The sequence below is a fragment of the Akebia trifoliata genome, chromosome 1 (genome assembly GCF_017979445.1).
Source record: "Akebia trifoliata isolate Shusen 1 chromosome 1, ASM1797944v1, whole genome shotgun sequence".
Lineage (NCBI taxonomy): Eukaryota > Viridiplantae > Streptophyta > Magnoliopsida > Ranunculales > Lardizabalaceae > Akebia > Akebia trifoliata.
The window spans coordinates 15,622,297-15,637,157 of NC_141375.1; the positions used below are offsets into that span (position 1 = coordinate 15,622,297).

Here is a 14,861-nt window from a genome sequence, read left to right on the forward strand (position 1 = left end):
ACTATTTCCACAATGAGTCATCGTGTCCCGGAAGTGTATATAGTTTTTGGGCCGAGTGATAAGTTTATGTTAAAGTAAGGATGAAATTTTGTAATCCTGTATATTTTACCATTTTGCGCCACTCTGATCTTACCTTATGCCGTTCATAATTTACTATCTTCCATACCTTGTATAGTTTTGTCATATGTTATATACAGGAGTTGTTTGGATATTGGTTTATCAGATTTTGAGTTCCGTGGAACGCTAACATAAACAGGGGAGACCATACCGAAATTTCGAGGCGCCACCTAGTGCCTCGAGATGACCTTGAGATTTATGTTAACGTTCGGCGGGGCACCACAAGCATCAAGGCGGAAAACTGCTTGACGTAGTCGTGAACTGTACCTGTTTGGTGGAGTTGCCTCAACTTTCTGCGGACAATGAACTCTACGTTCTCTGGGAGAAAGTGGTACTTAAACTATTTTTTGAGGTCTTCCCATGTATCGATGGAACATTGACCACTTTCTATCTCAGTGTACTTTGTTTGCCACCATAGTTTGACGTCACCTGCAAGATACAGAGAAGCAGTTGTTACTTTTACCTCTTCTGAATCCGGACGAGATGCACGGAAATAATGCTCCATGTCGAACAGAAAATTTTCAAGCTCTTTCGCATCGCGAACACCATCAAAGGTGCGTGGCTCGGGGACTCTCAACCGCGAGAGAAAAGCATCACTACTGGTAGGCCGATCATTAGCAACGGCTCGGACCAGGAGAGATACCTTTATAGTGAGCTCCGTAATCTGTTCCTGTAAGTTGGCTAAGGATCCTCGGGCATCTTCCTCGAGGTCACTTATTCTATCTTTAAAGGTCACGGATTCTTCTTCCAGCGTGTTCTGGCGACCATCTAATTGTGCAATACCATCAACGAGACCAGATAGCATGGCTACCTTCTCTTCTAATACCTCAATACGTTCCTTGTTTGTACGTGGTGGTGGTGTGTTTGGAGCGGGTTGGTCCGCGGTACTTGTAGCTCCTCTTGCCATTGTTCGCGTGAACTAAATGGAAACTGGGGGAAGAGCTTGAGGATGAAACCAACGTGAATCTGAACCAACATGGTTCAAATACCAACTGTGCTCAAACAACTGTAGCTCTGATACCAACTGTCATGGCCGTGTTCTTTCGAAGCGAGGTCGTACGGTGCAAAAGGTGTCAATCCACTTGCAAGCCTGTAAAAAATTATCGTACACCACAAACACAACTAGCAAACAAGTAAACGAGGCAACACGAGGCAAAGTCCGGAGGTAACTTTATTGATATAATATTGATTACACGGGGTAACACGTTACAAAAGCAAATAGATGTGTTACTAGCAATAGATGATCTTATGACACGCAGGACTTCCACACAGCTTGGCTCGAGGGCTTCAGTCAACGTGGGTGTAGGCCGGGGATTGAGAAGCACTACACACCCTTCCTACAAGGATGTTAATATTCATTTCCTAGGTTTCCAGAAGGAAACATCAAAAGTGGAGGCCGATCATACTCCCTTTATTACAAAAATACCACTAAGCTAACAGATATGCCCTAGCACGAGGCTGACATGTGCCACTAAGCTAACAGATATGCCCTGGCACGAGGCTGACATGGCTTCATATTGAGCCTTACATATTGTTACATGGGTGCTCCCGGATAGCTCCGGGGCGAGCTTATACCTAACTCTAGGTGATAGAAGTTATGGCCGTGACATACAGGCTCGTCTCTCTCTTGTTTTTGCGACCTGCTGCAAACTCTTGCCACTACTCCTCTCGTCTGTGACCTGCTGCCAACTCCTACCACTACTCCTCTCTCTCTCTCTCTCTCTCTGCAGCTGCGACTTGCGGCTACATCCTGATCAGCGACTTGAGGCTGCGACCTGCTGCTGTGACCTTCGGCTACGACTTGCGAGTCTACGACAGGTTCCTCTCTCTCTCTCTCTCTCTCTACAACTACGACTTGTGGCTACCATTTACAGCCAAACCATAAATCTCATGGAACCGAACCAAACCGAATTAAGGTCGGTTTGGGTTGGTTCAGTTCTAGAATAATTCGGTTCGGTTCTTATTTTGCTCTAACCCGAACCAAGTTGCACCCCTAATAAAAACAATCTACAAGTGAATGGATCCACAAAATTTTGTCATCTCTTTTGGTTTCTACTTCTCCAAGTTTTATATTGAAGAAATTCACTTGTACAGTTTAAACATCTCTAAACAGCAAACATAACCAAAAAAGAACAAAGAAAAATGACTTACAAAAATGTTCATTTGGCGCATATTCTCTTAATTATGAAGTATTTGCATTTGTGCTGAGGATTAATACTCAACTATATGTAAGTTAACAGATTGAATGTTCAAGGAGCTACTAGAGTTAAAAGGTTATATAATCCGTTCAGAGCTACTAAGATTCTTACTTACCAAATAATGTCTTATCAAATTTCCTACAGGTTATCCATTGTGCATTAATGATACAAATATCATGGTAATTTTCAACATTGTATGTTTAAACATGATCCACGGATGAATGGCATGTGGTATAATTCTTTATTAAGGACTTTAAATTGAATACACTTTAATTCAAAACTCAAAAAACTTTTCTTCAAAGCTGTTTTCTACTTCACTTTACTTGTTCCATCAGAATAATTTGTGAAGAAAAATTATAGCTAAACATAAAACTGTGAATCAATAAAAGCAAATGAAATTAGACTGCCAATAATGGAAAATCTCGTTAATTTCAAATTTCTATGATAGAGAGTAATTGTGGATACATACGCGCTACCTGCTTCAATGAAGCGCTCGGCCATAACAGCATTCTGGCATGTAAACTCACCATAAAGTGGAATTCTGAAAAGAAGAGTTCTCAACAAGTCACAAGAACTAGAATACATTCATACAAATAAATTCACATAATCAAGTAAAAAATAACCAAGAACTAAGTAAATAATTCCTAATTTAATGAAGTAGTGTAAAAATTGAAGAAGACAGAAAATAGAACCACACATAAAACACAAGGATTTACGTGGTTCAGCTGTATGTCTTTATCCACTGATCAGATCAAAATCTAATCACTGCATTCTTGAAGTTTAAATTCCTAGAGATCTCAAGCAAACCAAGAGCACGAAAAACAGTTCTCTCTTTTTCCCAAACAAAAAACCCTAGACGATTTACCCAAAAGAATACATATATATACCCCAAAAATATTTACCTCAGGCCAAACAAGAATACAAGACATCTTACACAACAAGTAGTTAAGTCATACTTCTTTTTCCTAGTGGCATTTTGTTATCACAAAGCATGTTTTTTCATCAAATCTACCCAGAAATTAATAAAGTAGTTGATACCTTAGCCATTACAAGTTTTGTTTCCACATCTCTGACAACATCCCGAAGAGTAGTACTATTATCTTACTTGATATGACTGGGCTCATCAATATTAGATTTTGATCCATACATAGTCGTGTCCTTTGTTTGCTTATTCTCCCACCCCCAAACCCCTCTAATGTTTGTTTCGAAAAATTAGCAGAAATAAAATCAAAGCAGATGATAAAACAGAAATATGGAGGAAAATTCCCTTATGTCTGGTTTCAACCTCCACATTATCATATTTGACTATGAGACCAAGTGATGTGTGAATCATATATGTTGTTATCTATAAAAAATTAATGATCTACCTATCACAGCAGATGATAAAACAGAACCATGGATGAAAATTCTCTTACATATGTCTGGTTCCAACACTCCACAATATCACATTTGACTACGAAACCAAATGATGTGTCAAACATTTATGCTGTTATTTTTCAAAAATAAAAATTGATCTACAATTCGAATTTCCTTCACTCGTGTGCAGTTTATCAAATAGTCGTGAAGGATGATGCATCATGAACATTTAATCTACAAAAGAAATTATAAAGTATATGAATATTGAACCTTAGCTTTTGAAATAATCCAGGAATGGGAGATGAAACTGTTAATGGACTGTTAAGAATTGCAAGCTTTGAGACCCGATGTGAGTTTTTCAAGGCCCAGGTCAATCCATATGATCCTACAAGAAATCCCTACCCAGAGAATGCAGAAGATAAATTTTAGTTATTAGTCATTCAAAGAGTAGTTGTTAAATAAAATTAAATACGACCTTAAAGAGTGAGATTTTTGAAAAAAATTCTACCCCTATTATAACAAAATACAACTATAAATGCTTTTGTAATGTGTTAACTATAATATAATTACGAGTCGGGGGTTGGAATGACCTCAAGATTGTATCTCATATCGCACATCCTGACGTGAAAGTAAAAGAATTGTAAAAGAGAATGATAATGAGAGCTTGACAGATATTTATATAACTAATGTATGAATGGAGGACATAAATGCCCTTACATAGAAATAATAGAAAACTAGGAAATTGCATTATTTCCAATAGTTCCCTCAAGTTGGGGCAAATATATTAATTAAGCCCAGCTAGACAAGATGAGAGTTAGTGACAGAAGGACCAACAAACTTCGTAAGTATGTTGGCAAGCTGATCTGAAGAAGATACAAATACTGTTTGAGGGACTCTAGACGAACTTTCTCCTTAAGAAGGCGAACATCAACCTCTATTATATGCTTGGTTCTTTTGTGAAGAATTGGGTCAAAAGCAAGTATGATAGCAGATTTGTTGTTACAAAACAATGTGGAGGAACCAAAGACAGGAAATCCCAGCTCTGTCAGCAAAGATCAAAGTCAAATAAGCTCACATGTGCCAAGGGCCATAGCACGATACTCAGCTTCAACAGAAGAACGGAAAACCATACTTTGTTTCTTACTTTTCCACGAGATCAGGTTACCACCATAGAAAGTACAGAAATCAAAGGTAGATCTCCTATCTATAATAGAATCAACAAAATCAGCGTCAGTAAAGTAGGACAAACAAGGTTGAGCAGTGAACAAGTAACAGCTCAAGACCAGAAAGCGACCTCAAGTAGAGAAGAATACAATAAATGGTGTCAAGATGAGAAATGCGCAGAGCATGCATAAACTAACTAGCCACACTAACCGCAAAAGTCAAATCTAGTATAATGTTAGTCAGATAAATTAGACTGCCGAAGAATCTCTGATAAGAAAAATGATAAGATAATAGATCACTAGATTCGGCATGAAGACGATGATTCTGATCCATAGGAGACAAAATAGGATGACAACCAAGCATATTAGTATCCTGAAGAAGATCCAATGTGTATATGCGCTGAGATAACGAAATACCCTGGTGAGAGCAAGCCTTTTCTATCCCTAAGAAGCACTTGAGGATACCCAAGTCCTTAACCTCAAAAGCACGACTCAGTATCATCTTTACCATGTCAATCTACTAGGCATCATCTCTAGTCAAGATAATATCATCCACATAAACCAGAAGAATGGAGCAACGGCTATCCAATTCTCGACGAATAAAACAAGTATGATCTGAGTGACATTTGAAAAACTCCATAAATAAAATGACCTCAGAAAAATACTGAAACCAAGCTCGCGAAGACTATTTCAGGCCATATAGAGATTTGAGAAGGTGACATACCTTCCCAGAATATTCCCCCTGAAGATAAAACCCAAGAGGGAGGTCCGTATAGATAACCTCAGTTGGATCACCATTCAGAAATGCATTTTTCACATCGAGTAGGTGAAGAGGCCATGAGTGACATGCAGCTAGAGAGATAAGGAGGCGAATAGTGGAAAGTTTAACGACGAGCAAATGTCGCACCAAAATCTTTTTCAGGAGTTTGTGTAAATCCTTTAAGCATGCCTTGTATCGATTAACTAGCCATCCGCAAGATATTTGATAGTGAAAACCCATTTGCAACCAACTGTCCACTCCTCAGAAGGAAGGGGAACAAGCTCCCAAGTGTGATTCTTTTGCAAAGCATCCATTTCAACAATCATGGCTCCAGTCCGTTGAGTTTTGCACAAAGCCTCTAATACAGATCGAGTAACTTGAATAAAATCAATAGTAGCAAGATAGGCCTGATAAGGAGGGAGTTTCTGATAGGAAACAAACTTGGTAATAGGATGATTAGTAACACACCCCACTTACCTTTGCGAAATGCAATAGGCAAGTGAGTCAGATACATAAGGGATAAAAGCAGATGTAAAAGATGATATATCTAAGTCCAAGGAGGAGGCTGGAAAGGGGGGAGATGGGCAAGGGCGACGAGAGTAAACCTAAAGCGTCGACGAAGATGGAGAGAATACCAAAGAAGGGCACTGTAAGAGAAGAATCCTGTAAAGTAGATGTGGCATGAAAAAAGGGACTATTTTCAACAAAAAAAAAGTGACATCAAGAAAATGTATGACACGAAGAGAAATGGGATCATAGCACTGATACCCCTTTGACATAGAGTAACCCAAGAAAACACACCAAATGACCTTGTTATCTAATTTTGTGTGATGAGGGATCCTGTCTTAAATAAAACAAGTGCACCGAAAGACTCTTGATGTAATAGGGAAGAGGGTGTTATCAAGGAGAAGAACATGAAGAGGAACCTATCTACCTAAAGTGAGACTCAGAACACGATTAAAAAGAAAAGCCGTAGAGAGGACTGTCATATTTTAATATAACTTAGGAACATGTATTCCTCGAAGAAGCCAGCGGACAGTGTTCATCAAGTAGTGATTTTTGCGTTCTGTTACTCCGTTTTGCTCAGGAATGTAGGGACAAGTCAACTATTGAAGCATACCAAGCTCATGAAGATGAAAACGAATCCCATCAAAAATATATTCCCTGCCATTATTAGACCTAAGAGATTTAACAGTGATGTTGTACTAAGTTTGAATCATTTTAAGAAAATTAATAAAATTAAGTACCTTAGAACAAGAACGCATCAAATAAATCCAAGTGCAACGAGTCATCTATAAATGTAACATAATATCGATGACTAGTAAAAGTAGTAATAAGGGAAAGTCCCCATACATCAGAGTGAACTAAATCAAACATTGCATTAAACTTATGCATGCGAAGAATATATAAAGTACGTGTGTGTTTAGAAAACTCACACACAGAGCATTGAAATTTGCATCTACTATAAGAATTTTTTAAACTAGGAAATAAAGAACTTAAGTACTGAAAATTAACATGTCCCAAGCAAGCATACCACAAATCTAAAGACTAAGAAGAAAAAATATGGCTCCCAGAGAGTGGAAGCATAGAAGCCGGAGCAGTAGTTGACCGAGATCCAAACAAGTACAACCCATCCCTCTCATACCCCTTACTAAAAATCCTCCTCAAGTCAGGTCCTGAAAAATATAGTGAGTAGGAAAAAAAGTTATTGGGCAATTTAGAGATTTGATAATACTACTCACAGACAAAAGATTAAGAGATGAGTAAGGAACATAAAGAACAGAATCAAAGGAAAAAACAAAAAGATAAAGGGATGGTACCCTTACTATAGATAGGTGAAAGAGACCTATCAGTAAGGTGAACCTCTCTATGACTAATAGGAAAAGTATAAGTAAAATAGTTAGACGCACCGGTCATGTGATTAAAAGCACCAGAATTAATTACCCATGTCAGGGGAGTATAACTAGATTGAGTAATATGAAATGCAGAGGATGTACCTGGAGGCATGGTAATTGAGACCACAATCGAAGATGAACAAGTATAAGCATGGATTTGATCCCATACAATAGTAAAAATCTAGGTTTGAAGTTGTTGCAAATCAACGGTGCCAAGAGAAACAGAAGAATCAGTGGGAGGAACTGGTGATGACTCCACAATGGCAGCATGGGGAGCAAAATGTCCCAAAGGAGTGGTAGGAGATCGCAATAGATGGGGATAGAGCTGAAAACATCAGACCTTCTCATGGCTAGTCTTACCACAATGATCCACGACCACGACTCCCAAATCCTTGGGCACGAGAGTAAAAAAAAACCAAATTGGCTATTAGAACCATCTAATATGTAGTTGGAGCTAAAAGAATACCAGAAGCCCGAGTCTAAGAAGAAACTATACAATGACGACTCTCATCACCATCAATGAGCGCAAATATCTCAAATAAAAAAGGTAAAATAGTGGTGTTAAGAATCTGGGTCTGAAGTGCCTCAAACTCAGGACGTAAACCCATGAGAAACTAGTATGTCTGATGTCGAGTAATCCCCGTAATCACATACCTGGCTGCATCTCCAGACAATTCAGCCATAAACTCATAATGAGAGAGCTATCCCAACAAGACTAAAGAAACCCAAATAATCAGATACACTCTAAGTCCCTTGGGTAGCCTGGGCAATGTCTTAATAAAGCTCATAAATCCTCGAGTCATTCCTAGCATGCGCATATGAGTGAGGGCTGACCACAAAGATGAGAAAACATCATGGTATAGATACGCTGCTCTATGAAATTAAATAGTCATTCAAGAATAGTGCAGTTGTCGATCTCCCATTGTTCAATTTTGGGATCAGTGAGGGTTGGCTTATTAACAGTGCCCAAAAATCATCCAAATATACCTCTACTACCCAAATAAAGTCTCATAGATCAAGACCATGACTAAAACTTCCGACCATCTAATAGGGCACTGATAATGCGTTGGGCTAAGGAATTTGCCCTTTGAATAGTGTTGGAATTATTCATCTCTTGATTTGATGTCATCACTCATAACAAACAAGAAATTAATAACTTTGGCTTGAAAGGGGATTTCTTGTAAACTCAACCCAATATAAAATAAATCACGAGGTAAAGGGAAGCCTTCTAGACCAGAAAATCAGCACCTCAGCCTTGTCGCAAAACCCAATAGTACCTCAGTTGCTTTTGTAAGGAAGCACACAGCCCAACAGTCACCTATTTGATGTCGCAAGGCATCATACAGCCCAAACAGCAGTTCCCAGTACCTAGAAGCCTTGTCTCAACTACCAATAGCACTCTTGTTGCTATCACAAGGTAGAACACAACCCAACAGCAGTGCCCCTGTTGTTATTGCAGGGTAGAACACAACCCAACAGTTGTAGTCGCAGAGCAGAACACAACCCAATAGCAGTGCCCCTATTGTTGTCGCAGGGCAGAACACAGCCCAACAGCAATGACGCAATACCAGGAACAACTTTGTTGCTGTCACAAGGTAGCACACAGCCCAGCAGCAGGGGCAAAAACCTATCATAGGTACCCAACAACACACCAACAGCTTTACCATAGGCACAGACACTCGGGTAGGGTAGAGATCAAATCAAAAAGTCTATCGCAAGGCAGAAACCCTATTGTAGGGCAGAAACACAGTGGAGAAAACCTATCACAGCATGTGATAATTGATAAAATCTCTATCACAACATGAGATTAAGGAAACATGAATAAAAAAAGCCCTCGAACGGGAGACCTTCTAACGAAACTGCTGCTAGGTTGTTAAGTCTCAAGATCTAGAGGATTGATGAGAAGAGGAAAAGAGAAGAGACAAGACTTCAAGATCCAAAAACCGAAGAGAAGAAGCCAAAGGAGGGGACGATGGGTCCTCTACGGTTCTGATACCAAGAAGAATTGTAAAAGAGAAATGTTCAAGTCTCATAATGAGAGCTTGGTAGACACTTATATTAACTTATGTGTGAAGGGGCATAAATATCTTTACATAGAAATAATAGAAAACTAGGAAACTACATTATTTCCAATAAAAGTGTGTCTATGGTTCCTACACACTTTCACATCAGTATGTGAAATATGAGGCACAATCTTGAGTCACTTCAGTATTATTCTATAATTATTGCCTATAAAAAAAAAAAAAAATTATAATATAATTAGGTTTACAAATCCCTGACTCATACACATTCATTATGGAAATTATCTATAAACCATCAACGTTCATGAAATTGATCAAACCTGAACAACTAGATAAAATGGAGATTCAACACCCAGCACTCCAAGCATTTTATCAAGTTCCACATGGAACTCCTCCTCTGTAGAAGTAGAGATGTTGATTTTTCATAAAATTGGATATGTAGTATCATGGGAATATCAATAATGGCAATATATCATATTTTGATATCTTGAAAATTTTTACAAACCTGTGTAATTAAAGCCATATCCCGGCTGAGGCTTATCACTGAAACCAAATCCTATCCAGTCAGGTGCAAAGCAATGAAAGCCATAGTCTGCCATCTAATCAAGACCAAAAGGTTTCAAGAGGATGCAGCAATAGCATCAATTACCCAAGTACCAACTACAGATAAGGAAACTAGGATTATTACGTATAGAAATAATGACCTGTTTGGATCATTATTTTCCATCATTATTTTATTAATATGCAATCTTAATAATATGGTCATTCGGATCAACCTTAAAGTTAATTTTCTTTTATCTTCTCATGGTTGCCCTATCACTGTGATTAATGAGACTATGAGAGTGATAAGAAAGGGAAGGAGTGGGAATAATGTTTTGTTTTTTCTTCTATCCATGGAATATGCAACACGAAAGAAGGAATTGTCTTAGAAAAATGATTCAAGGATTATTTTTTATAAAAAGAAAAAATAAATACTTTGACAGGAAAATGTCTTCTTCAGAAATAAGTACTTTTATGGAAAAGGGTCAGCCAGACAATTTATTTTGGGAAAAAAAAAGCCTTTTAGCCATAAAGATAGTTTCTAGTGCGAAAGTAGTGATCTATACAAGTCCTAAAACCTAAAGAATAATTACAATACTCTTCATTACAAACAAGACCAAAGTTTTCATAATTTGCAAAAGAAAAGATGAATATAGACAAAGTACTTGCACATATGAATACTAACAATATGATATATAGATAGATGGAAATGCCTATGTGCTATTGCTCTTATAAATGCCTTTGTGATTGATGTTCTCACAATCTGAAGGATTTTTCAAGTGGAAAATGGATATGTTGATTTGGTTTTGTACAATCTTCATTCCTTTTTCATCTTTTTGTCCTTCCGTCTTCTTTCACCTCAATCACAAAACTCAGCTTGGTATTCATTTGATTGGGGATGGCACAAATATACATGTTTGACTTGTGGCATCACCAAGGCATGCATTTTGCTTTAAAAGTACTACTTAAGAGGATAGAGTAAGGCATGACTCAAGCACAACTAGCACAATTATCCAAAACAACTTCATTGATGGCAGATCTTGGAACCATACCACATTTGGGTTAACTGAAACCGGCACAATTTTAATAGCAAATATTGAACTCCGGATCAGATCATACACTAGATTAGTCTTGAAGTTCCAACTAAGATTTGCTAAGTAAGATTAATGCGAAAGTAAGATTAATGCGAAAGACTCTGCCAAACTAATATAGGTCTTATCTAAATAAGGTGCGCTGATTTCTCCAAGGCATAAAAAAATTAGGTGGTGTAAATGAAAACCACCATGTCGGCTTGGCCTCTGTTTTAACTTTGATCGGTCAGTCTCAGATGAAGTTGAAGGAGATGGTGGTCTTATTAGAATGGATGATGGGTAAACTATAGTGATTTAATAATGGATTCAGTGAATTCCACTGAGATTCATAAGAATCCAGAGAACATGGAAACTGAGAGATTTATTAATAGAAATTGTAGAGAAGATATTTTTTCGTTTGAAGATTGGGAGATTTCACACACATGAAGAGAAGAAAGCAACAAATCTGCAAATTCTGTTGAAGACATGAATAGGAGTGTATAATGTAAAGCTTTTTGGATTTAGTATAGCTACTAGAGGTCTGCCTAACCCAGTCTTACCAAAACGAAGAGAGAAAAAGTGGTGGTTGATCAAACTGAAGGTAAATAACAATATGATAATGTAATTTAAAGTATAACTATCTTATGAAATCTGGAACCAGCAATAAAACCTCAGCCATAACCACTCGATAACTATAAGATTGTGTTGGAGCACCGTGAAGAAAAACAATGGTACCACGCCGGCTCCCAATGGATCCTGCAGAACATTTATTGAACTTTCAGTCATTTTATAATTAAAAAAATCTAACAAATTTTAAGACACTGAAATTTGTACCTGTTTCTCTCACAAACCATCTATGTTTCCCAGATTTGATGTAAGAGCCATAATCCTTGCCCTTGTCTTCTATTCTCTGGATTCCAAAACTAATGATGATGGTCATTACTCAAAACATAAGCAAGAAAATGATAACCATCAATGACAAGAGAATATACAAAGCAACAAAAATTTAATGTACGTTACCGAAACATGATATTTTTTTATTGATAACTGATAACAAGCAATATTAACCTTACCCACGAAGATCATAATAGACTCCATGAAACAAAGTCAAGAAGTTAACCTTGACTAGTAGAACTCACATGAATTATATTTCCATTTTGCAATGTTAACAACACAAGATGAAGAAAAGTAAAAGATGGGGGCATATCAAGCCAAGTATCTCTAATAGGGTTTGTGGCAAGCAGATAATTGGGACCAAAAAGGCAGTGGTTTAGAGCAGTGTTTTCAAACTCATGTGAGGCTTATTCCTTGAGAAACACATCAGATTGAGGGTCATTAAGAACGCCCTATGACACAGTGAAGAAACATAAAAAGTAAAAACGGTTGAAATGCGCACCTTAGACCAAGAGGCATCTAAAAGGCATATGCATTAGTGTGAGGCTAGCATGTTAAGTTTTATGTTTTTTTTTTTTTGTTGCTATTTTTAAATTATATACTAATCAGACTTTTTTGTTTTCTTCCTCTCTCTCTCTCTCTTCTTCTATTTTTTGTTATTGCTAGCATGAAAAATAATTAGATTACAATAAACAAATTTGATTTTTTTTTTTTTTTTTCTTTTTGTTGTTGCTAGGCATGCTAGATTATTGTCTCAATAATTAGTAGGTGAAGGCAGGTTTTGAACCCAAGTCATGGCATCATAGACTTAAACCGACGTAGCAAGCCGACAACTTCATAAACAAATTTTAATATGAAATAGTTATATATGCAAGAAGGTTCTTGAATTGATTTGGTTCATAAAATAATTTTTTTGTGGCATTTTATTATGCAGAGAAAGTAATTGAAAAATAGTTTTTATCTATAATTTTGTATCATCAACAAAGCCTTACCAAAGATACAAGATCAGTTAAATGAATCCTGATCATCAACCGGGATTTTGTATATTTTAATTAAACATCTTCTAATCTACCTCATTTTATAACTAAAAAAATTAAAAACAAAAAAGTTATAATTATTTTCATATAAAATATATATTAAGAAAAAATTGCAAAACCGAGTTAAATGGTTTATCTAGTTGAGACGAGTTGACTCGTCAGAAAGAACTCAGTCTCGACATCCAAGTATCCAACCAAGATTTGAAACCATGGTCATTTAGAAAGAACGACTTTGCAATTTATGCAAATTAAAAGGTGAAATATCTTACATATGTAGCTACAATTTCAACATACAGCAAAAAAAAAAAAAACTAATGCGAAAAGCCAAAAAATCATAGAAATTGATCGAATTACAAAAGGAGACTTAGCGATTTATGTAAATTAAAAGGAGAAATTTCTTACATAGAGCATCTGACCAACATTTCCATCCTCTGCAGGGCTCTCGGGAAGCTGAATAGCTCCTCGGCTAGAGGGATTATCAGTGACAAAGCCAAAGGGACTGAAAGCAGGCTTCTCGTCTTCTCTTCCTTTTCCATTGGTGGTTTTGTTATCAGAAGAAGCCATTACTGAAACTCTTCTCCTTGTCGACTTGATGGAGTTGTAGTCCGCCATAATTGATGAACTTGGGAGAATCTTAATAGAGGGAAAGAGCAGAGTCCAAGCCATTGTTTCGAGTAGAATTCCAATCAATGCAGACCACAGCACTTAACTGATTTTCCTTTCCTTTTTTAGTTTGTTTATTAATGTGAATTTTGTGGATTCCAACGGATATGTATGAGAGAGATTCATCAGTGAATGGAGGGAGTGCCACCAGAAATGTGGATGTTAAACAAAGCTTATGGGCCTGTGGCCCAACCCGACCTGGTCCGAACCAAACCAACATTGGCTCATGCCCCCTACCATTCCAAGTGTTTGGTTTAAAAAATCTAGTCATTGTATCAATCCCATACAATCAAAAATGGAAATTTTTATTGACACGCCAAGAATCTCTAAGGGTCCTCCAAAGTGGGAAAAAAATTAATAATTTTTTTTTTGGGCACTCCTTCCCTCTCTTCTTCTTCATCTTCTTCTTTTTCTCTGATCTCCCTCTTCTTTGAGATTGTTCTTCTCCTCTGATCTTTCTCTCCCTCTTTTTTTTGATCTCTCTCTCCCTCTTTGTTTTTTCTTATTCTTCTATTTCTCCTCCAATCTCTCTCTCCTTCTTTGTTTTTTTTCTTCTACTCCTCATCTTTCTCTTCCTCCTTTGATGTAGTGAACCAGAATGAGCTATGATTTGTGTCATACGTGCACTTTTGACATGGACTTCACAATGTCAAATGTGCACTTTTGACATAGATGAAAGAATGTTAAATGTCCTCTTTTGACATGGATTCAAGCATATCAGATATCCGGTTTTGATACAATCAACAAAGATAGAGGACCTTTAAAGATGACATGCTCTTTACAAAATAGTTCAATATTTGAAGTGGCCAAAGAAATTGGATGACCCTTAGATATTGGTGGCGTGTAGATATAATTTCTCATCAAAATATTATATCTATAGAATAAAACACGATGATGGGTCTCACTCTCTTTCTCTCAAGATTTATACCTGTAGACACCCCATTTTTTGCATCCGCCTGATTAATCAACTCGTCAACCCGATCGCAATGATTCCCAATGATGGATGTGTATTCTATTGCTTTATTTTGTTACCAGATGTGTTTCAGAAATCCGGATGAGGTATCTCGAACTGACAAAACCTTAGAACCACGCTACGCTAGGAAAATACGACCTCAGAAACATAGAAATCATCATCTTGCAGACCAAA

The 14,861-nt window shown here is 37.2% G+C and overlaps 1 protein-coding gene across 2 annotated transcripts in view; it reads right to left on the bottom strand.

The window, feature by feature from the left end:
* The window catches only part of LOC147410772 (alpha/beta-Hydrolases superfamily protein), a 42,850-nt gene extending 29,029 nt beyond the window's left edge, over positions 1 to 13,821 (bottom strand). Inside the window, exons 1-7 of one of the 2 annotated variants that reach the window (XM_086439937.1) lie at positions 13,454 to 13,821; positions 11,955 to 12,030; positions 11,791 to 11,876; positions 10,016 to 10,109; positions 9,831 to 9,907; positions 3,942 to 4,069; positions 2,785 to 2,856 (exon numbers count right to left, since the gene is read on the bottom strand). In XM_086439937.1, the coding sequence (XP_086296063.1) occupies positions 2,785 to 2,856; positions 3,942 to 4,069; positions 9,831 to 9,907; positions 10,016 to 10,109; positions 11,791 to 11,876; positions 11,955 to 12,030; positions 13,454 to 13,717 (797 nt within the window). In that variant the 5' untranslated portion in view covers positions 13,718 to 13,821. Of the gene's footprint in view, positions 1 to 2,784; positions 2,857 to 3,941; positions 4,070 to 9,830; positions 9,908 to 10,015; positions 10,110 to 11,790; positions 11,877 to 11,954; positions 12,044 to 13,453 lie in introns of both variants that reach the window. The other variant, XM_086439946.1, reaches the window with a different exon arrangement.
* Positions 13,822 to 14,861: the final 1,040 nt, after the last annotated feature.